This window comes from Carcharodon carcharias, chromosome 18 (assembly GCF_017639515.1).
Source record: "Carcharodon carcharias isolate sCarCar2 chromosome 18, sCarCar2.pri, whole genome shotgun sequence".
In the NCBI taxonomy this organism is placed as follows: domain Eukaryota; kingdom Metazoa; phylum Chordata; class Chondrichthyes; order Lamniformes; family Lamnidae; genus Carcharodon; species Carcharodon carcharias.
Window position 1 is genome coordinate 83543318 of NC_054484.1, and position 21473 is coordinate 83564790.

At 41.5% G+C, this 21473-nt stretch overlaps 1 protein-coding gene and 1 pseudogene across 2 annotated transcripts in view; both read left to right on the forward strand.

The window, feature by feature from the left end:
- LOC121290371 (BCLAF1 and THRAP3 family member 3-like) overlaps nucleotides 1-21473 on the forward strand; it is a 44653-nt gene that overhangs the window by 12460 nt on the left and 10720 nt on the right. For both annotated transcript variants that reach the window (XM_041210759.1, XM_041210758.1), the window contains exons 3-5: nucleotides 12520-13233; nucleotides 13602-14345; nucleotides 19091-19269. In XM_041210759.1, the coding sequence (XP_041066693.1) occupies nucleotides 12520-13233; nucleotides 13602-14345; nucleotides 19091-19269 (1637 nt within the window). The remainder of the gene's footprint in view (nucleotides 1-12519; nucleotides 13234-13601; nucleotides 14346-19090; nucleotides 19270-21473) is intronic.
- On the forward strand, nucleotides 4521-5841 carry LOC121290372 (annotated as a pseudogene).

The window sequence follows — 21473 nt, forward strand, 5'->3', positions numbered from 1 at the left end:
TAGGCCTAATCTGCTCAAACTTTCCACATAAGACAATCCCTTCATCCCAGGAATCAGCCAAGTTAACCTTCTCTCAACTGCTTCCAATGCAAGTATATTCCTCAAATAAGACCAAAACTGTACACTGTACTGTAGGTTTGATTTCACCAATGTCCTGTCCAGTTGTAGCAAGATTTCCCTACATTTATATTTCACCTTCCTTGCAACATTCATTTGTCTTCCTAACTACTTGTTGTACTTGCATGCTAACATTTTGTGATTTGTGTACAAGGGCACCCAGATCCCTTTGTACTCTATCTGCCAAATTGTTGCCCACTCACTTAACCTATTTATATCCCCTTGCAGAGTGTTTGCATCCTCTTCACAACTTCCTTTCTTACCTACCCCTGTATCATCAGCCAATTTGGTTGTTATGCTCTTGGCCCCTTCATTCACATCTTTAATATAGATTTAATCATTACTGGGAACTGGAGTGATTTTGGACCTAGTGTCGATACTAAGCACTCCTAGCTCAAGTTGGTTTCAATGCTGATGACTTGTAACTGTGCCCCAACAATGTGTTTTAGAAGAAAATCCCTTGTTGGAAAGCAGTGTGAACTTTGACTTTCCTCCATTCTGGGCAGTTTATGACCCACTCAAACATGGATTGAAACTGCCAGAATTCTTATTACAACTTCTGCAGTGGATGGAGAGAGAACTGCTTTTTATTACATCAGTAGAATCCCAGTTTAAGCTACGATTTACAGTCGTGCCTTCTCTAGCTAGCTATGTACAATAGATTCAAACAGATCAGCCATGATCTTACTGAATGGCAGAGCAAGCATGAGGGGCAGAATGGCCTACTACTCCACATTTGTATGTATGTATTTAGCATTGACTTGATCGGGAATGAATGAATAAAAATCATCAAAATAATGTAGCTACCTATGTTAAATCAGTTAATAAGAAGTTCGTGGCCTTCTCTATTCTGAACTTCTCTCTTCATTTGTTCATAATCTTCTTGCAGATAGAAGATGAAAATCTTATTACTGTTTAAAAGGGCAGTGGCCCTTGGCAAAGCAAAGTCTTAGAATTTATAATTTGAAATAAAATTACTGAGCATTTAGTAATGTGTAGATTATTCAGGAATAGCCAGCCCAGATTTCTTAAAGGCAATTCATGGTTGACGAATTGAGTTTTTGGAAGAAATGGCAAGTTAGCCAGGTGAAGAGATTGCAGTTGATGTGGCCTACACAGGCCTTTAGACGGCATTCAGTTAGGTGTCTCGCAGGTTTGTTGCAAAAATCCAAGTATAAGGGGAAATTTCACAATTTGAAAAGGAAGGTGGTAATAGTCAAGGAACAAACCAGGGTTCAGGGTTGCAAGTACTTCTCTTGATGTGTATAGATGATTTGGACTTGTGTTCCTAATGTCCAATCTCAAAATTTACTCATGATGCAAAGGCAAGCAGCAGTGAAGAGTGTAAAAGGAATAGGCTAATGAAACAGGTAGATGGGTGACTGAAGTGTGCGATAAATAATTTTAGAAAGGAAAATGGAAATATGCATTCACTGGAAAGTGTGAGTGATCGGAGATCTTTAGAGCAGGCTTGTCCAACACATGGACTGTGGGCCACTATCCACCCCGCTAGGCCCTTCTGTTTGGCCTGCGGACCCTGTAATCAAAATGTCGGCAAGTGAATTTGAAGATTCTTCAAAGAACTGCATTTCCAATCACAGATTGTTTCTCTGCTGCGTTTGCTGTTGCTAGGATCACTAGTAAGCCAATCAGCAGAAAATGTGGGAGAAAACCAGTCTCTGATGGGAGGAGCATCTTTCTTCAACCTGAGGCCTAAAAATATGGCAAAATTGCAGCGATGAGCTGCTGAGTGGGGGTGGGGGGGTGGAGGGGGGATGGCCAAGAGCGTGGGTGTGCATGTGCTTGCTCCACCACTCAATAAGATCATTGCTGATCTGATTATAACCTCCACTCCACATTCCTGCCTACTCCTGACAAACTTTAACACCCTTGCTTATCAAGAATCTATTTAGTTCTGCCTTTAAAAGTATTTATACTCTCTTCCTCAAAAGGCAGCGGAAGTAGAGTTCCAAAGATTCATCATTTGAGAGAAAAAATTTCTTTGTCTCTGTCTTAAATGGATGACCTCTTATTTTTAAACAGTGACCCCTAGTTCTAGGTTCTCCCACAAGAGGAATCATCCTCTTCACATCCACTTTGTCAAGACCCCTCAGAATCTTCACAGCCTCCTTACATCCTCTTCACAGCTTACTGTCCTATCTATCTTTTGTGTCATCACCAAATTTAGCAACCATACCTTTGGTCCCTTCATCCAAGTCATTTACATAAATTGTAAAAAGTTGAGGCCCCAGCACTGATCTTTGTGAAACGCCACTTGTTACATCCCGCCAACCAGAAAATGACCCATTTATGCCTTCTGTTTCTCGTTAGCTAGCCAGTTTTGTATCCACGCCAGTGTTACCCTCTACACCATGAGCTTTTATTTTCTGCAAAAGTCTTTTGATGTGGCACCTTATCAAATGCCTTCTGGAAATCTGAGCATGGTACATCCATCGGTTCCCCTTGATCCTTAGCAGATGTGACTCCTTCAAAGAACTCCAATAAATTGGTTAAACATGATTTCCCTTTCACAAAACCATGTTGACCCTGCCTGATTGCCTTGAATTTTTCTAAGTGCCCTGCTATATCATCTTATTTAGCTTCTAACATTTTCCCTATGACACACATTAAACTAACTGACCTGTAGTTTCCTGCTTTGTCTCCCTTTTTTAGAATAAAGGAGTTATATTTGCTATTTTCCAATCTAATGGAATGTTCCCTGAATCTAGGGAAATTTGGAAAATTAACACATCAACCACCTCACTAGCCACTTATTTTGAGGCTCTAGTCCAAGAGGACCCAGAGATTCGTCAGCCTGCAGCTCCAACAATTTGCTCAGTACCATGTCTCTGGTGATTGTAATTTTCCTGAATTGTTCCCTTCCATTTCCTGATTTATAGATATTTCTGGAATGTTACTTGTATCGTCTATAGTGAAGACTGATGCAACCTACCCATTCAATTCTTCTCATATCTACATCCGTGACTCTTCTCATGCTGTCCACCACTTTAACAGTTTCCAATTTCCTGGTCCTAACCATCTCTTCACCATGGACGTACACCTCCATCTCCCACCCGGACAGTCTGTTTCTTCCTTGGACAAAGGTTGACCCAGTCCCTATCCACCTCCACCACCTGGCTGAACTTGTTCTCTCATCGAACAACCTCTTTAAGTCATCTCACTTTCTCCAAATGAAAGATGTTTCTATGGGTACCTGAATGGGTCCGAGCAATGCCTGCCTTTTTGTTAGATATGTGGAATGTTTCTTTTTCCAGTCCTTCCTGGCCCCTACCTCAACTCTTTTTTCAGGTACGTTGATGGCTGGTGTCGTTTCCTGCTCTAACCCTGAATTGGAAAACTTCAACTTCACTTCCAATATCCACCCTTCTCTCACTTTTACATGGTCCATCTCTGACTCTTCTGTTCCTTGACTTCTCTGTCTCTATTTCAGGGCCCAGGCTATCGAAGAATAATCTCTACAAAGATACAGATTTACAGAGTTACCTCGACTACACTTCCTCTCACCCTGCTTCCTGTAAGGACTCCATTCCACTCTCCCAGTTTCTCTTTCTCCGTTGCTTCTGTTCGGACGATGCAACTTTCCATACCAACACTTCCAATATGTCTTCCTTTTTCTTAACTATGGTTGACAATGCCCTTGATTGGGTTCTACCCACTTCCCACACTTCTGCTCCCCACTTTCTTCCCCCCCCAACCACCCAAAAAAAACTCGCAAAACTACTTTCCACCCCAGCAGCTCCAAATGCAATGGATCATCCTCTGTCATTTCTGCCGCTTTCAGCGTGATGCCACCACCAGACATCTTCCACTCTTCCCCCATGGCACCCTGTCCCCTTTCCACGGCAACTTACCTTGTAAGCACAGAAGATGCAACACCTGCCCCTTTGCCTCCTCTCCACTCAACATCCAAGGCTCCAAACACTCCTTCCAGGTGAATCAGTGATTTACTGGCAGTACTTTCAATTTAATATATTGTATTGGCTGCTCACAATGTGGCCAGTGAAGATTGGGTGATCACGTTGGTCAACACTTCCATTCAGTCCTCAAGCGTGACCCTGAGCATCCATTGGCCTCCCATTTTAATTCATCACCCTGATCTCTTGCTGACCTCTGTCCTTCACCACCTACACTGTTTCAGTGAAACGCAAGTAAGCTTGAGGAACACCTTATCTTTCGGTTAGGCACTTCACAGCCTTATGGACTCAACATTGAGTTCAACAATTTCAGATAATTTAGTTTCCTTTGCGTGTTTAGTCTTAATCTTTTTTCTCTCTCTTTTGCTTTTGGACAACAGCTGTTCGTTACTCTGCCATTCACACCTCCTCTGGACGCATCATTTTTTCTTGTCTTGTTACCATTCCCTTTGGTTCTGTCCCACCAAACTCTGTCATTCGAAAGATGTCTGGTCACGGTAAAACCGGAGGCAAAGGGCGCGTCAAGGCCAAGACTCGCTCCTCCAGAGCCGGGCTCCAGTTCCCCGTCGGCCGTATCCACCGGCTGCTGCGCAAGGGCCACTATGCCGAGCGGGTGGAGGCCGGAGCCCCCCGTCTACCTGGCCGCTGTCCTTGAGTACCTGACGGCCGAGATCCTCGAGCTGGCCGGCAATGCGGCCCGGGACAACAAGAAGACCCGCATCATCCCCCGCCACCTGCAGCTCGCCATCCGCAATGACGAGGAGCTCAAGCTGCTGGGCGGGGTCACCATAGCCCAGGGTGGGGTCCTGCCCAACATCCAGGCTGTGCTGCTGCCCAAGAAAACCGGGCACCCCAGCAAGGTTTATGCCTGAAGGGGAGACACCGGGGAAAAAGATCAAACTCTGTCATTTAATCTCTCTTCCACCCTATCACACATCTTTGATCTTTTTCCACCCCTCCCCCATTTGACCTACTTAACATCTATTGCATTTCTAACTTTTCCCATGACAGGTCATCAAGTTTAACTGTTTCTTTCTCTCTCTCTCCTTCTCCTTCTCCCTCCCCCACAAGATGCTGCCTGACCTGCTGTGAGTTTTCCCAGCATTTTCTGTTTTTATTTCTGATTTCCAAGACCTGCTTTTGTAAGAGTAATTTGAGTTTTATCAATTGGGTTTGGAGATTGAGCCAAGCAGTGACAATTTGTGCAAATTATTGGCCAGGGTGGTGCGCAGGGACCTGGTGCATGGAATAGTGGCCCTTCATTGCAAGGCGTTAAAACCATAGATTCCTAAAATAATGCTGTGGAGGAAAGATTTTAGATACTGGAATTACTTCCACTTGAGCAGAGATGCCTAAGAGGAGATTTAATAATTATTAAGATTGTAAACCATTTTCATGGGATGAGTAAGAAGTTATAAAAACAGTGAGAGAGAAAAAAGTTAAGGTTGATGACATCATCAGAACTGCGAAAAGTTAGAAATGTAGTAGATGTTAAGTAGGTCAAATGGGGGTGGGGTGGAAAAAGATCAAAAGGTCAGATGTGTGATCGGGTGGAAGAGAGATTAAATGACAAAGAGTTTGGGACAGAGCCGAAGGGAGTGGCAGTGAGTTGATTTATCAATTAAGTATTAACAGAGTGAGGGTAAATGTCTTTATACTGAGATTGTGAAGCATGAATGTTATGCAGTAGAGAATGGTAAAGGAATATTTGGTGGCAAACTGCTGAAATATGAGAGAATCTTCATTTGAGATTAATTTCACATTCAGTGCCTTGTTCCCTGTTGGTTTCTACTCTCAAATGCTTTGACTGAAATTAGTAGGCTGGAACCATTATGCAATGGTTTTTAGGGTTTCCATAATGAAGTTCTTTGCCAGTATTTTAAAATCTTCTTTACTTCTCACATGTTTCCAAGTATGTGCTGCACACAACTGACTTCTACTGTTGACCAATGTTTCAGCCTAACCATTTGATCATTGGTGTAGCTTCTCATTGTTTATTACACTCATGATGGTATGAAAAAACAAGTTGGCACTTACTTCTGCTGCCCATGCTGAAAATAATTCTCATCCTCTCATTGGAGATTTAACTTGACCTCGGTGTTCAGGAATATGATAGCATACATAATACATCAGTACTATTTGGGTTGCATCATGCAAGTGCATTGACTGCTGAGTTTTCCTCAGAATTTTTACTCAATGTGGTAAATTTCTCATGTGGCTCATGGTGAGTGAGAAGAACTGTACAGATGTTACTTTTGTAATGTTCAATGCACTATTACAGCCACTGATTTATGCTACCTGTCGAAGGGTCATGAGGTCTCGAAACGTCAACTCTTTTCTTCTCCGCCGATGCTGCCAGACCTGCTGAGTTTTTCCAGGTAATTCTCTTTTTGTACTGGAAGTTCTGTGTTTGTTGCAGGGATACAGAATTTGTAGCAGTGTTGAGGTTTAAATCCCAAAACCACCCATTGTGTGAAAGATGCAAGAGTGGCCTTCATATGGCTGACATATACAATTCTGTAAACTTTGCGTTAATTTGATCTAACAAACTATGGATTGAAAGAAATGTAATAAACTGAGGTATGGAAGTCGGGGAATTAGTCATTCATATCTATTGATTATAGTAATTTAAGATGGTCCTGCCTAAAAATATCAGAACTGAACTACAGAAATCTAAGTCAATGCATTCAATGTTTAAGACATTGAAAGAAACAAACTAGTAAAGAGTTGAACAATAAATTGGTTGGATGAAGTAAATAGAGTGGACTGTGGAAGCTGGCAATTAATCCACCAATCAGCATAGTTTCACATATTAAAGGTGGGTTTACAAAGAACAAGGGGAATTACCAATAAGTAAATAAAAGTAAACAAAAAAGGCAAATTTGCACAAATACAAGAAGGATTAAGTTGGCATTTAATTAATCTATTAAAATAGAACAGTTCCCAAGGAAATTAATTGCCCAGAATTGCAAGAAACTTAGGTTAATGAACCAAGTCATCAAATAAATTTATTTGTTGCAAACTTTATTCAACTAGGAAAAAGTGAAAATTGGCAACAAATAAGTTAATACAAATCAGAGGAAAAAATCTAGTCCCTAAAGTCTGCAATGATGCGAAAGATCAGGAGCTAAGGTAGCTGGAGCCTGATTGATAGGAACCAACAGGAAATGGAGTCAGGATAAATGATCCATCATTTTCAGATTGACAGACTAACCAGTGGAGTGCCACCAGGCACAATGCTGGGGTCTCAGCTATTTACAATCTACGTTAATTACTTGGGACGAAGAGACTGATTGTATTACAGTTAAGATAGAAGCAAAATACTGCGGAAGCTGGGAATCTGAAATAAAAACAGAAATTGTTGGAAAAACTCAGCAGGTCTGGCAGCATCTGTGGAGAGAGAAACAGAGTTAATGTTTTGAGTCCATATGACTCTTCAGAGCTAAAGGGATGTAGAAATGTGATGGATATTATACAGTTTAAGAGTGGGTGGGGCAGAATAGAAGGTCAGGAGAGATTGACAAGCATGTCATGGACACAAGACAAAGGGAGTGTTAATGGTAGTGTTAAAGACTAAAGAAGGTGCTGACAGTGGCCTAAAGGTGAAATAGCAGAATGTGTTAATAGCAGAATAAGGGTCAGTGCTCTGTGAAAGTAAAACATAGAACAAGTGACAGATAGCCTTGGGGGGAGGGGGTGTTGGGGGAAAAGGATTAAAAAATGAACAAATAAAATAAATTTTAAAGAATGGATGAAGATGGAGAAGAGAGTTCATGGCCTGAAGTTGTTGAACTCCGTGTTAAGCCCAGACGGCTCTAAAGTGCCTAGTCGGAAGATGAGGTGCTGTTCCTCCAGTTTATGTTGGCCTTCACTGGAACATTGCAGCAGGCCAAGGACAGACATGTGGGCATGAGAGCAGGATGGTGTGTTGAAATGGCAAGCGACCGGAAGGTCAGGGTCATGCTTGCGGACAGACCGGAGGTATTCCGCAATGCGGTCACCCAGTCCGCGTTTGGTCTCCCCAGTGTAGAGGAGACCGCATTGGGAGCAGCGGATCCAGTAGTCCAAATTGAAGGAGGTGCAAGTGAAGAGCTGCTTCACTTGAAAGGAGTATCTGGGCCCTCGGGCGGTGAGGAGGTAAAGGGGCAGGGGTTGCATCTTCTGTGATTGCATGGGAATGTACCGTGGGAAGGTGATGACGTATTGGGGGTGATGGAGGAGTGGACCAGGGTGCCACAGAGAGAACAGTCCCTATGGAATGCTGACAGGGAAGGTGAGGGAAAGATGCGTGGGTGATGGCATTGTGCTAGAGTTGGCGGAAATGGCGAAGGATGATCCTTTGAATGTGAAGGCTGTTGGGGTGAAAAGGGGGACCCTATCATGGTTATATGGATGTGGGGAAGATGTTTCCATTAGTAGGGGGAGCTAGGACCCAAGGGCACAGCCTCAAAGTAAAGGGAAGACCTTCTAGAACAGAGATGAGAAGAAACTTCTTTAGCCAGAGAGTGGTGAATCTATGGAATTCATTGCCACAGAAGGCTGCGGAGGCCAGGTCGTTGAGTGTATTTAAGACCGAGATAGATAGGTTCTTGATTGGTAAGAGGATCAAAGGTTACAGGGAGAAGGCGGGAGAATGGGGTTGAGAAACTTATTCAGCCATGATTGATTGGTGGAGTAGACTCGATGGGCCAAGTGGCCTAATTTCTGCTTATGGTCCTATGGTTCTGGAAGGGATGGGCCGGAGTGAGGGCAGAGATGTGGGAGATGGGTTGGACCTGTTGAGGGCCCTGTCAACCACAGTGGGTCGGGCGGGGAGAGCCCTCGGTTAAAGAAGAAGGAAATGCTGTTTTGGAAGGTAGCTTCATCAAAACAGATGTGGCAGAGGAAATTGGAGTTCTTACAGGAAGCAGGGATGTGAGGAGCTGTTGCTCCTCAAGGTGGATGTTGCTGTGGGAGTCGGTGGGCTTGTAATGAATATTGTTAGACAGTCCATCAACAGAAATGGAGACAGAGAAGTCAAGAAAGGGCAGTGTCGGAGATGGACCATGTGAAGGTGGAAATTGGAAGCAAAGTCAATAAATGTTTCCAGGTCCGGATGAGAACATGAAGCGGCATCGATAGGGTTATTGATGTACAGAGAAAAGAGTTGTGGGAAGGGGCTGAGTAGGGCTGGAGCAAGGAATGTTCCACAGACCCTACAAAAAGACAGGCATAACTGGGGCCCATAGCCACACCTTTAATTTGGACAAAGTGAGAATAGTTAAAGGTGAAATTGTTCAGTAAGAGAACAAGTTCAGCCAAATTTTCAAATGGGAAAAAATGTGGGAAAATATGAGGTTGTCCACTTTGGCAGGAAGAACAGAAAAGCAGAATATTACTTAAATGGAGGGAGACTGCAGAATTCTGCAGTCCAGAGGGATCTGGATCCTTGTTCGAGTCACAAAGTTACTGTGCAGGTACAGCAATTAATTAGGAAGGCAAATGACCTTTACTTGTAGGGGGATGGAGTATAAAAGTAAGGAAGTCTTGCCACAGCTGTATAGGGCATTGGTGTGAACGCACTTAAGGAGGGATATACTTGCATTGGAAGCAAGTTGAGAGAAGATTCATTAGGCTGATTTCTGGGATGAAAGGGTTGTCTAATGAGGAAAGGTTGAGCAGGTTGGGACCATAATCTTTGGAGTTTAGAAGAATGAAGTGATCATTATGAAACATAAAATTCTAAGGGGGCTTGAAAGGATAGACACTGAGAGGATGTTTCCCCTCATGAAGGACCTAGAACTAGGAAGGGGGTCATAGCTTTAAAATAAGGCAGAAATGAGGAAAAATTCCCTCCTGGAGGGTGATTAGTGTTTGGAATTCTCTTCCCCAGAGAGCAGCGGAGGCTGGGTCATTGAATATGTTTAAGGCTGAGTTAGACAGATTTTTGATCGACAAGGGAGTTGGCAGGTAGGAAAGTGGAGTTGAGGCCACAGTCAGATCAGCCATGACCTTATTGAATGGCAGAGCAGGTTCAATGGGCTGAATGGCCTAGCCCTGCTCCTATTATGATGGGGTTATCCCGGTAAGGGAGCTGAATCAGGCAGATGAAGATGACCCTAGATTCAATCCCTATTCTGTGCTAAGTTAGATAATCTTGTCTGGCATGCCAGTGGTGTGTCTTTCTGAGGTGACTGGGTTAGGGAGAGGAATTCCCACTGTTGATCATTGGAATTGTTTGTGTGTGGATGTCAGTCTCGAAAGGATGATTATGTTGTTGAAAATCAGTCATCTCAAGCCGATGGGAATCGCTACAGGAATTTCTCGGGACAGCATCTTAAGCTGAGCAATCTTGAACAACTTCATCAATGACGTTCCCTCTGTCACAAGGTCATTGAGGCTGTAGGCTGATTGCAGACAATCCCTCAGATAATGAAGACATTCATGTCTGCATGGATCAAAACCTGGGCAGCATTTAGGTTTGGGCTGATGTGTGGGCAGTCACCATCTCTAGTGGAGAGTCTAAAAATAAAACCATTACTTTCAGTGGTATTGCCATCGCCAAATTCCCCACCTTCAGCTTCGAGGGTCACCCTTATCAGAAACTGAAATGGACTGGCCGCATAAATACCATGGCTACAAGAGCAGGTAAGGAGTTGGATATTCTACGCCAAGTGACATGTCTCCTGTCTTTCCAAGCATCTCTACCACCTTCAAGGCCAGAATGGAATACTCTTCACTTGTCTGGATGTGTGCAGCTACAAGAAGCAACGCAAGATGCTCGCCACCTTCTGGACAAAGCAGTCCCCTTAATCAGTGCCTCATCCAAAAGCTAAAACACCCAACCCATCTACTGCCAATGTACCGTGTCTGCAGTGTGTATGATACAAGATTCACTCCAGTAACTTGCCAAGGTTTATTCACCAGACCTGCCTAAATCTGTGCCCTCAATTACTTGGGGCAAGGGCATCAGGTGTATGGGAACACCTATCGCCTCCAAGTCACATACAAGCCAAACTTGGATGTGTATCTCCGTTCCTTCATCATCACTGAACCAAAATCCTTCAACTCCCCGTGGGAGCACCTTCACAAAATGTACTTCAGTTCAAGAAGCCCCACCACCACCAGTACCTCAAGGGCTCCTCGGGATGGGCAATAAATGCTGGCCTTGCTAGTGATGCCCATGTTCTGAAAATGAATTTAAAAAGAACAGGATGTGGTTCAACTGTGAAGCTTTCCTACAGTTGAATGCTTTCTGAGCACATTAATATAGGTCTCCTTTCATTAATAACTACTTGGATGGAGTGGTTAGCATCTGTGGAATCCCAGCAAAATCATTGTGAAGCAGCAAAAAAAGGCTTTCCTAGGGCTGATGAAGCTGCTTCTTCCTCTGGTTCTGTTGCTGAAATAATGTCTTCAATTAATTTTAACCTCGACGCTTCATTAAGATTCACTCCATAAACTTGAAAATTGTTGCAATTGCAGGAAGAGATATGTGTATCTTTGTTTCTGTAAATGTCATTCGTGGCCCCTCAATGTTGGAGTTGTTAAAATTCGATGAAAAATTCTCGATTGTTTTGACTCTACTTCTTTTCAGAAGTGGTAGAGTGATGTTCTTGGATCTTATCTGTGTCACTGGTATCAAACAAAAGCATCAGCCTTGGAGTTTGATATCTGGTTATAACTTTGTTCTTGACTGAAAGATTCCTTCTGAAGAATGCCTGCTAATTAATTATATAAATATCTGGTCACTGACTGCAGCCTTGAATACTTATTTTCAGATAACATGACAACTTCTCTTGTATGTACCACGAGTTCCTAAAGATCACAGGTTTAAGGCAGCTTCCTTTTGTAAATTTGCACTTGACTATTCCATTTATTTATTGGAATGTGTTTGAACATTTTTCCAGTGATTTATGTGATATCTTCTAATTGAATAATACTACACTGTGTACAAGCGAATAACCATTTGGATTTATAATTTCAAATTGCACATTAATGTATCTAAATTAAAGTGAACATTTACATCAGTTACAACTTGTGTTTATATAGTGTCTTTAACATAGTAAAATGTCCTAAGGTGCTTCACAGGGGCATTATCAAACAATATCTGACACAACCAAAAATATTAGGGCAGATGGCCCAAAGCTTGGTCAGAGAGAAGTTTTAAAGAGTGTACTAAAGCAGGAGAGAGAGGTGAAGAGATTTAAGAGGTAATTCCAGAGCTGAGGGCCCCGACAACTCTGGGTAGGATCCTGTTTTTAAAACTATTGTATAGATTTTGTTGAATAAATAGTCCTTCTTCCATTAGCAATGTTGGTTCTCAGTCTCATCATTGATCTTTTGTGATGCTGATTGCATTAAAAGTGTAAATCAGAAGTGAGAATGAATCTTTCTACAATGAGGTTATAACTGGAGTGAGCTGCTTCATTGTGTTTTATTTCAGTTGTACCAAAATGTCCCATCTTCTCCTTCAAATACATTGTAGGTCAATCTCACCAACCTATGGAAGAAGCCAGGAATACCATGTTGAGAGACCACTGCATCAGTCCTATAGTGGCGAGCTAAGAGAATTTGGTCAAAGCTCAGGAAGACCTGTACAGTGGAGGAGTCAACGGGAGAAATGGACTGAAACTGTAAGTGTAGAATCAAGATCAGGAGAAGCCCAGTATGGTGCTGTTCATCATAAAGTTTTTGAGTATGGGCATCCTTCCCCAAATGCAAGAAGAGTGGAATCAGAATATACAACTACAACTGGAAGAAACTTTTACCTACAAGAAAGAGAAGGAAACCAAACCTACCCACTTCCTTCAAGATTTCTTGAAGACAATCCATACAATGATCATGATGAACGACCTTCTGACAGCAGTGAATGGCATGATCAACGGCACCATTCTCACAATGAACGGCACCATGAGCACGATCAGTGGCACAATGACCTTGACGACCGGCACTACCATCAGAATGTGGAAATCCCAACTTGTGGCAGATTGTATAATGAAAAGCCCAAGAGCTTCGGAGGTGATCCACAAATAGATTCATACGAGGAACCAGTGATTACTACTTATGGCTCCCCAGAAAAGTGGCATGACTCAGAAGGCTTTCGAAGTCATGGTTTACATGAGGAAAGGCATTCAGGTTCTTCACGTTCTCCTGGAAGACGGGCTGAAGAGTTTCTGGATAGGAGCTCCTACCAGAAGAGGTATTGGAATAGAACCAGTAAGGCTATGTTTTGATGTAGAACCTCAGCTGAATAAAATGGTCACATTTGTGAGTTGAGGATTTAAAAGTTGAAAGCCCTTTGTCCTAATCTGAAAGTGAGCATTTTATATAAATAATGAGCTCTTGTTTTAAGAAAGAGCAGATTGATGGCTTGAAAGCTGAGGACCTCTTTATTTTTCCCTCAGCATCCTGCTGAATGGCTTTCAGGAGGATAAAGGGTTAAACTAGTAACCTGGGAAAAATACTGCTTTCGAGGCATTGCTCCCAAACTTACTTCAAGTATTACCAAAACTTAATTCTCATTGTCTTCTCTCTACTGCAAGTGTAAACTGCTTTATGTCAACACAGGTATCCTGAGGAGGATGAAGTCAGAGGGTACAGAGAAGCAACTGGAAGAGGCTGGGTACCTGGAAAGCATGAGGTGATAGAACACGAACGAGATTTAAAATGGAGGGGGGAGAAATTCCCTCATAATAGGAAAAGCTACCCCAATGCATCACACAGTGAATCAGAAAGCATGCGTGTTAAAGATATACCCAGAGAACGGTATAGTAACAGTGACCGCTATGAAGAGTATGTGCAGGTAAAGAGTGGGTTTGCACATTCACAAAAGTATCCTGAGATGCAGTCCTCTTCTGAGCATCACCAGATATTTTCCAGTGGAAAACAGCAAGGATATTCGAGCAAAGATAAAGAGTTTACCACCAGCAGCTCAAGTAATAAAGAGGTGAGTCGTTTTCACAGTAACAGTAGGAAGTCAGGTACTGATGTGAACAGAACAGAGGGGCGCCACTCTGGGTCAGCAAAATATTCTGTCCCTGAGCATTACTCTAGCAGGTTTCGGCATGTAAACAAGAAGGAAGTAAGCCCAAGATCTACAACTTCAGTAACAAGAGGACGTGCGGAAAGAGGAAAGGAATTCCGAAACCGCCCTGAGTTTTCTAAAGACCGACGTGATGACACTCATAAGCGATCAAGCCACAGATCTTGTCATGTGGAAACTTCACGACATGGTACTAACAATGAGCGAGACAGAACAACGGAATCCCTTACAATCAAACTAGATATGAAGAAATCTGTGAACAAGTGCAGGTATTGTCCTTAATTCTTTGATATGAGGCTGGGTAAAGAAATTTCATGCAATTTTTAGTTGTTGTACGCTTCTTCCCTTACAGAAAGCTGCCCATTTTTGAATTGTCAACTAGCTTAAAAACCTTCCCTAGATTTGTGGTACAGCAGAAGCTTTTTAAGTACCAGTCTCTTTCTGTAATAGGGGTGCTATGATTTCCAGTTTTCACTCCACATGTTTTGCCTTGCTAATCCTAGCAATGCTAAAAATGCTTTAGCTCCTAATGGATGGAAAGTGGGAAAGGAGAATTTCCTAACTGTGAACATATACTACTTAGTCTACATGTTCCGATGCTTGACTAAGCAATTGCGTTCTTAAGCGCTAGGAATTCTATATATTATATAATACAATCAAATAGCAAAGAAGAAAGCCTAGGATAGAACAGATGCTTTGTGGTGGACTTCTGCCTGATTTGCCTATATGCCAAAAACTTGGAAAAAGAAATGTTTAATCAGCATGAATTCTAAGTGAAGATCTTGTGTACATGAGGATGTTCTTTCCGGTTTTTGAAGACAACCTTTATTATGAAAAGCTGGAGCCAGTGAGTGGAAAATTATACTGGAAGAGTGGCAGCTGTCCAGACCTGGAACTGAACACACAGCTGGCATTGTTGAGCAAAATTTTCACTAAATGTCTGAGGTATCTCTCTTTTAAAGCAGAACATTAACTTATTGACATTTGGATAATATGTGGAAATTGCATCAAACTACAATCAAGAAAAGAGTGGGAATATTGCCTGAATTGTGTTCTATGGTATGATCTTGTTCATTGTGTTTATGTCCATTTGGATTGGATTAATCTTGTTGGTTTGTCCTATAACAATTAGACAATCTGCATACATAAATTCTACATAATAGTGCTGGATAAGTTGGGTGTCTGTCTCATCATGGTCCAGGTGAAGACTCCAGAAAAAAAATCATGCAGTGGAAATCTTCATACAAAGATCTAATCTTCCATCATGCCTACGTTCCAATGATTTGTACTTATCAAGATAATGCAGAAAAATCAATAAATTACACCTCTGTTTAAAAAGAAGGGATTACAGTCTTTGTAACTCATTCAGGAGTTTGTTTGTTTTGGATGGGTAGTATCTTTCTGCAAGCCGTGTTTGAACAATAGCATCAGCCTGCTTTGTAAAAATGTTTATCAACTTAGAAGGATACACAATGGAACTTGAAAATAATATTTACTCCTTCCATCACAGCTGGGGCCAATCAGCATGCAATGCTGCAGATCCTGGTTTCAGCAAATTCATATAATGGTTTTTTAAGACCATATTTATCTATGATTAAACTGATAATTCATGCGTACAGCCTTTTAATACCATCATCTTGTGCTGGCAGCACAGCCATTAAATGAAATCAATTCATTCTGGAGTAGTGCTGATCAAGAGTTCAGTAGGTTTCTGATTTGAAGTAAACAGATCTCTGTGGATCGCAACATGCAGTGTATTTCCTTAATGGTTGACCTCTGGATACCTCCTTTATTTAAGTTTCAAACTATAAGTGAATGACGTGTTACCCCAGGGAACATTGTGAGAGTGACTGCTGCCAAATCACAGCAGTTAAAGTGGAAGACTCCCATTTCAAAAAGGAGGACCCAATCATGAGACATTTTCCAGCAGAAAGGGAAATTTAAAAATGGAAAGCAGTGCAATACCACAAGCCCATAAATTTTCAATTATACATAATCACGGCCTCAATAATGAATGAACATACTTCACAATATAAATTGGCTTTGACTTGAAAATTTTACAGCTGCTTATTTTTGCTAAATTACACAGTTGAAGTAAGACTCTGTTGTGTTGTTAAGGTTCTGTTGGATTAATACACAGGACCAATATAAGAAGTCAGAATTCTCAGTATAGCTGTGAACATCTTAGAGAAATATTGAAACAAGGGAGTCGAAACTTCTCATCTTCACATGTACATTCAATGGCATTGCCATCATGGAATCCCCAACCATTGACATCCTGAGGGTCTCCATTGACCAGAGATTTAACTGACCAGCTATATAAATCCTGTGGCTACAAGAGCAGGTCAGAGGCTGGGAATTCTACAGTGCGACCTAATCTAACTCCCCAAAGCCTGTCCAGCATCTACAAGGCACAAGTCAGGAGTGGATGAGCGCAGTTTCTAGTATTCAAGAATCTCAACACTGTCCAGGACAAAGCAGCCTGCTTGATTGGTACCCCATCCAGCATCATAAACGTTCACTCTGTCCACCACTGGTGCACCATGGCAGCAGTGTGTACCATCTACAAGAAGTTTTGCGGAATCACACTGAAGGTTTCTTCAACACCACCTTCCAAACATCAACCTCTATCATCTAGGAGGACAAGGGCAGCAGATAAATGGGAACACCACAACCTGCAAGTTCCCTTCCAACTATATTGCCGTTCCTTCACTGTCGCTGTAGCTAAATCCTGGAGCTAACTCCCTAACAGCACTGTGGGTGTACCTACACTACATGGACTGCAGCAGTCCACCACCACTTTCTCAAGGGCAATTAGGAATGGGCAATAAATGCTGGCCTAGCCAGCAACGCGCTCATCCCATGAAAAAGAAGTATTTCAGATGAAGATTAGAGATGACAAAGTTGACTGCCACTACAAAGAAGACGTGAACAGCTAGACAAAAAAGATCAAAGTTGCCCTTGTTCACCTACTATCCAGGGAGTTGCAGTGAACAATAATGCAGTTGTTGACTAATCATGGCTATCAATCTCTGTATTTGTCTACAACAGACTTATATATGAAGTGAGGAAAACTCCAGCAATGAAGAACTTTGGAATCCAAACCTGCTACACTTGCCGTATCTCATTTCTCAAATTACTTTATATACTGTATCCCCGAACATCTGCATTTGAATGATTCAGTGCTAACTGCTTCCATGATCAACCTTGCAAGCCTGTTCTACACACGGGTTGCTCACTTAATGGAAAAAATGTTTCTTCAGTTTACCCCCCTTGCAAGCAGTGTGTCCTCTGATTCTGCTATTCTAGACAAGGAAGGTGAAAAGGCTGCTCAGTTTTACCTGATGCTTACCCAAAGTGAATCGTTGCTTGAATACAAAGTGGATAAGCTCGAGGAAAATTCTACTGCTATCATGCACAAAGTACATCTCAGACCTAGTCAGCATTTCTGACGTAGTGTAAGTCAAAATTAATTCAAGATCTGATTTAATCTTACCAATGTACATAATTGGCTGGCATCTACTGTTGGACTGCAATTAATGGATAACGCAAAACTTCCTTGTTAACTTCATTTTCCTGGGCCGCTAACTGCACAGCAGTTCTATGAAGGCATTTTGAGAATCACCAGCTTGTAATGGCACTTGCTGAAAATTGCCCCAAAGGACAACACAACAACTTATGAAAGACCCTGAATTTGGATTTCTAGCCATGAAGTGCCTTTTCGTGTGAAATTTCTTTCTACTCAGCCTCAACTGTATTAAATATTCAACCATTAGTGATATTTTCTGACAGATGGCTTAGCTGATAAAATTAATGTGATGATTTTCCCTTTTGATAACCAATTTGAAAATTGAAATCTTTTTAAGCGTAAACTCCACTTTTAACAAATGACTTCTGATGTATGTGTAGTCGTATTGAATTCTGTAGTATGTACGGGAGTTATTTTACAAGAAGATTAGAAGGAAACCAAAGCCAGATCATTATATAAGGTATGAACATGATTCTAAGATATTTGCATTTGCTGCTTTTCCACTTCCATAGAATATAATATGAGTGACAACTAATGTTTGGCAAAATGGATTTAGGATTTAGTTTGAATTGAAATAAATTTATTGTATTTAATGGGAGGCTTAAATTCAATGAGTACAATTTTTTTTATAGAATCGTAAAGCACTTGGCTGAGGATGTGTTGAGAAATGAAGCTTGCAGTATTCTATATTTTCCAAGAGTTTTGTACAATTCTCATATCTGACAAAAGGGATGGCATGGCATCACTTAGGATGGATGGCATGTGTTTTGGCTACATAACTTTCCATATTTATTTTGGCACAAACCTAATGTCAGCTTTATTTGAGCTAAATTCATAGAAGTTTTATATTGTAGATGTGCAGAATGATAGCTCAGCACGTTTAAAATCCAATTTTCAACCTTAAAGGAGATTTGTTTCAATGCCTTCTCATGGCTGCTTCACTGACAGCAGCCTCCCTCCCTCTGGGTGCCATTCTCTTGCCATTTTAATGCACTGGCAACTTGAGACAACCCTGAGGGTTAATCCAGACCTGAACCATCCTGGAATACCATACTATGGCTGATAATTTTCCCCAAATTATGCAATGTCCAGGCAGCTCTCAATTAGTGGCTGATACAAAAATGAAGCAAGCCTCTTTGACATGCAGATGGCTCCTCAATGGGTAATATTAATGGTGGGATCCATAATTCAGAAACCAGTTTGGGTATGACCTTTTGAAGTTCAAAGCAGAGGACGATAATATTATAATCTTTCACAGACATTGGGAGAGTACTTCAAGCAAAAAAAAGAGTGCTCCCTGCCTCCCGAAAATTAACAATGTCTGTGAAATTTTTATTTTTAGAATTGCCAGTCTCAGTAACTAGAAGATTTGCTAACTTTGTATTTATGTATATTTACCTATAATATGGATTCTTTTGATAAAAAGCTCATAAATGCCTGATTCCTAGTTGTGAATTCTTTGAATGTATGTGGGGATTTCTCCAGGCCGACATCAAGCCATGCTTCAGAGAGACTAATGTCTCGGGATTTGGTTAGTGTTGGCAAGAAACGGGATGAGTTCCATCATGTGTTTGAGCATATGGGTTCATCATTCAAGGCTAACCCGAACATCTCATCAGGAGAATTTGCCCAGGAGATAATCACTTTGGTGCACCAGATTAAAGGTTGGACATGCATTATGGCATCCTTTTTATTTAGTTGCAAGAAATGCTACTGATAGTGAGATGGTGGCACTAAAAGTGTTGCTTGTTTATCAGTGACATAGCTGAATGCGTCATTTAAGTATTGCCTAACTGTACTTAAAACCATGTTAATTGTAACATGCACATTTCCTCAGAATTGTTTAAAATATTGTATTTGTACATTATGAAATCTGGCTTAAAATCTAACCACTTTTTCTGGTTGTTGAACATTCTAAGTGAAACGAGTTTGGGTTGTAGCATTAATCCAGCTCATCCACCTGGCCCTAAAATTGCATACTGTACTTGGGGAGATCAAAGTAGAGAGGGAGGAGGCTCATGTGGAACATAAAACAATACCATGGACCAGGTGACCCTCCAAACAGCCTGTTCCTATGCTGTATATTCAAAGTAATATTTATCATTCTATGTCACCATGCATTTGCCAGTGGTGATAGTTTTGAGGATGGCCTTCCTTCATTTTATTGTGCTAGTGAGTGGGGTCGTTTAACTGGATCGAACCCACTTCATTCCTGACTTTTGCAACTGATGCTGTCACTGTCTCACTTAAGCAAGCTGGTGAAGATTATTCCTATCTGAATGTTGAGCATTCATTTTGTAATGAAAGACTAGTCCCAATACTAAATTCAACAGTTGAGCAGATCAGTGCAATTTTTTTTGCAATCTAAAAGTAACTTCCATAAATCAATATTTCTTATCTGTCATAAACATTTAGTAGATGGATATTTGTGTTATGTTGCTTAATTCAGATAATCTGAAGTAGGTGACTTCACCCTGTAATTCCCACTTTGCTGTCTTAAATAAGAACATTTATAGTATGAGCAGGAGTAAGTTATTTGGCCCCAAATCTGCCATGGTTGGTCTAATATTTCAACCCCACTTTTCCACTATAGCCCCATATCCCTTGATTCCTTTAGTGTTCAAAATTTATTGTTTTGGATCTTAAGTATACCGAGTATCCACAGCCCTCTGAGATAGAGAATGCCAAAGCTTTACAACCAATTGAGTGAGGAAATTTCTCCTCATCACAGTTCTAAATGGCAGACCCTTTAACCTGAGGATAGAATAAGGACAAAGAACAAAGAAAAGTACAGCACAGGAACAGGCCCTTCTGCCCTCCAAGCTTGCACCGATCATATTGCCCGTCAACTAAAACATTTTGCACTTCCAGGGTCCGCATCCATCTATTCCCATCCTATTCATGTATTTGTCAAGCTGCCTCTTAAACACCGCTATCATACCTACTTCTACCACCTCCTCTGGCAGCGAATTCCAGACACTCACTACCCTCTGCGAAAAAAAAACTTGCCCTGCACATCTCCTCTATAGTTTTCTCTTGTCACCTTAAATCTATGTCCCCTAGTAATTGACTCTTCCACCCTGGGGAAAAAGCTTCTGACTATCTACTCTGTCCACGCCACTCATAATTTTGTAAACTTCTATCGAGTCGCCCCTCAATTTCCGTCACTCTAGTGATGTGACCTCCTAGTCCTAGATTCCCCTGCTAGGGGAAATAACCTCTTAGCACTACACTGTCAAGCACTGTAAGAATTTTCTATATTTCAATCATCTCTCATTCTTCCAAATTCGAGGGAATAATCTTTCCTCATAGGGTAGTGCTGTCATCCCAGGAATCAATCTAGTGAACCTTTGTTACATTTCCTGTAAAACAGGTATATCCCCACTTGGGTATGGAGACAAAAACTGTACACTACTCCAGATGTGGTCTCACCAAAGCCTGGTACAACAGCAAGACCTCCTTACCCTTAGAGCACACTCTTTGCCTTCATAATTGCTTACTGTACCTGCACTCTAACTTGGCGATTTGTGTTCAAGTGCATCCATACCCTACTGCATAGTAATATTAATTTTTCACCTTTTAAAACAAAATTCTGCTTTTCTATTCTTCCTACCAATCCCAAAGTGGATAATTTAGCATTTCCTGACACGATATGCCCCTATCGCCTTGCCCACTCATTTGACCTGTCCATGTCTCTTTGCAGCCTTTTTGTGTCCTCCTCATAGCTTATTTTGCTAACTAACTTGCATCGTCAGCAAACCTGGATAGATTGCACACAGTCCTCTCATTTCCTCCTCCTCTTCTTTCCTTGTGTTCTCTACCTGAAGGTAGATCCTGGCTGATTATTTGCCAAGACTCAACAAGTGCC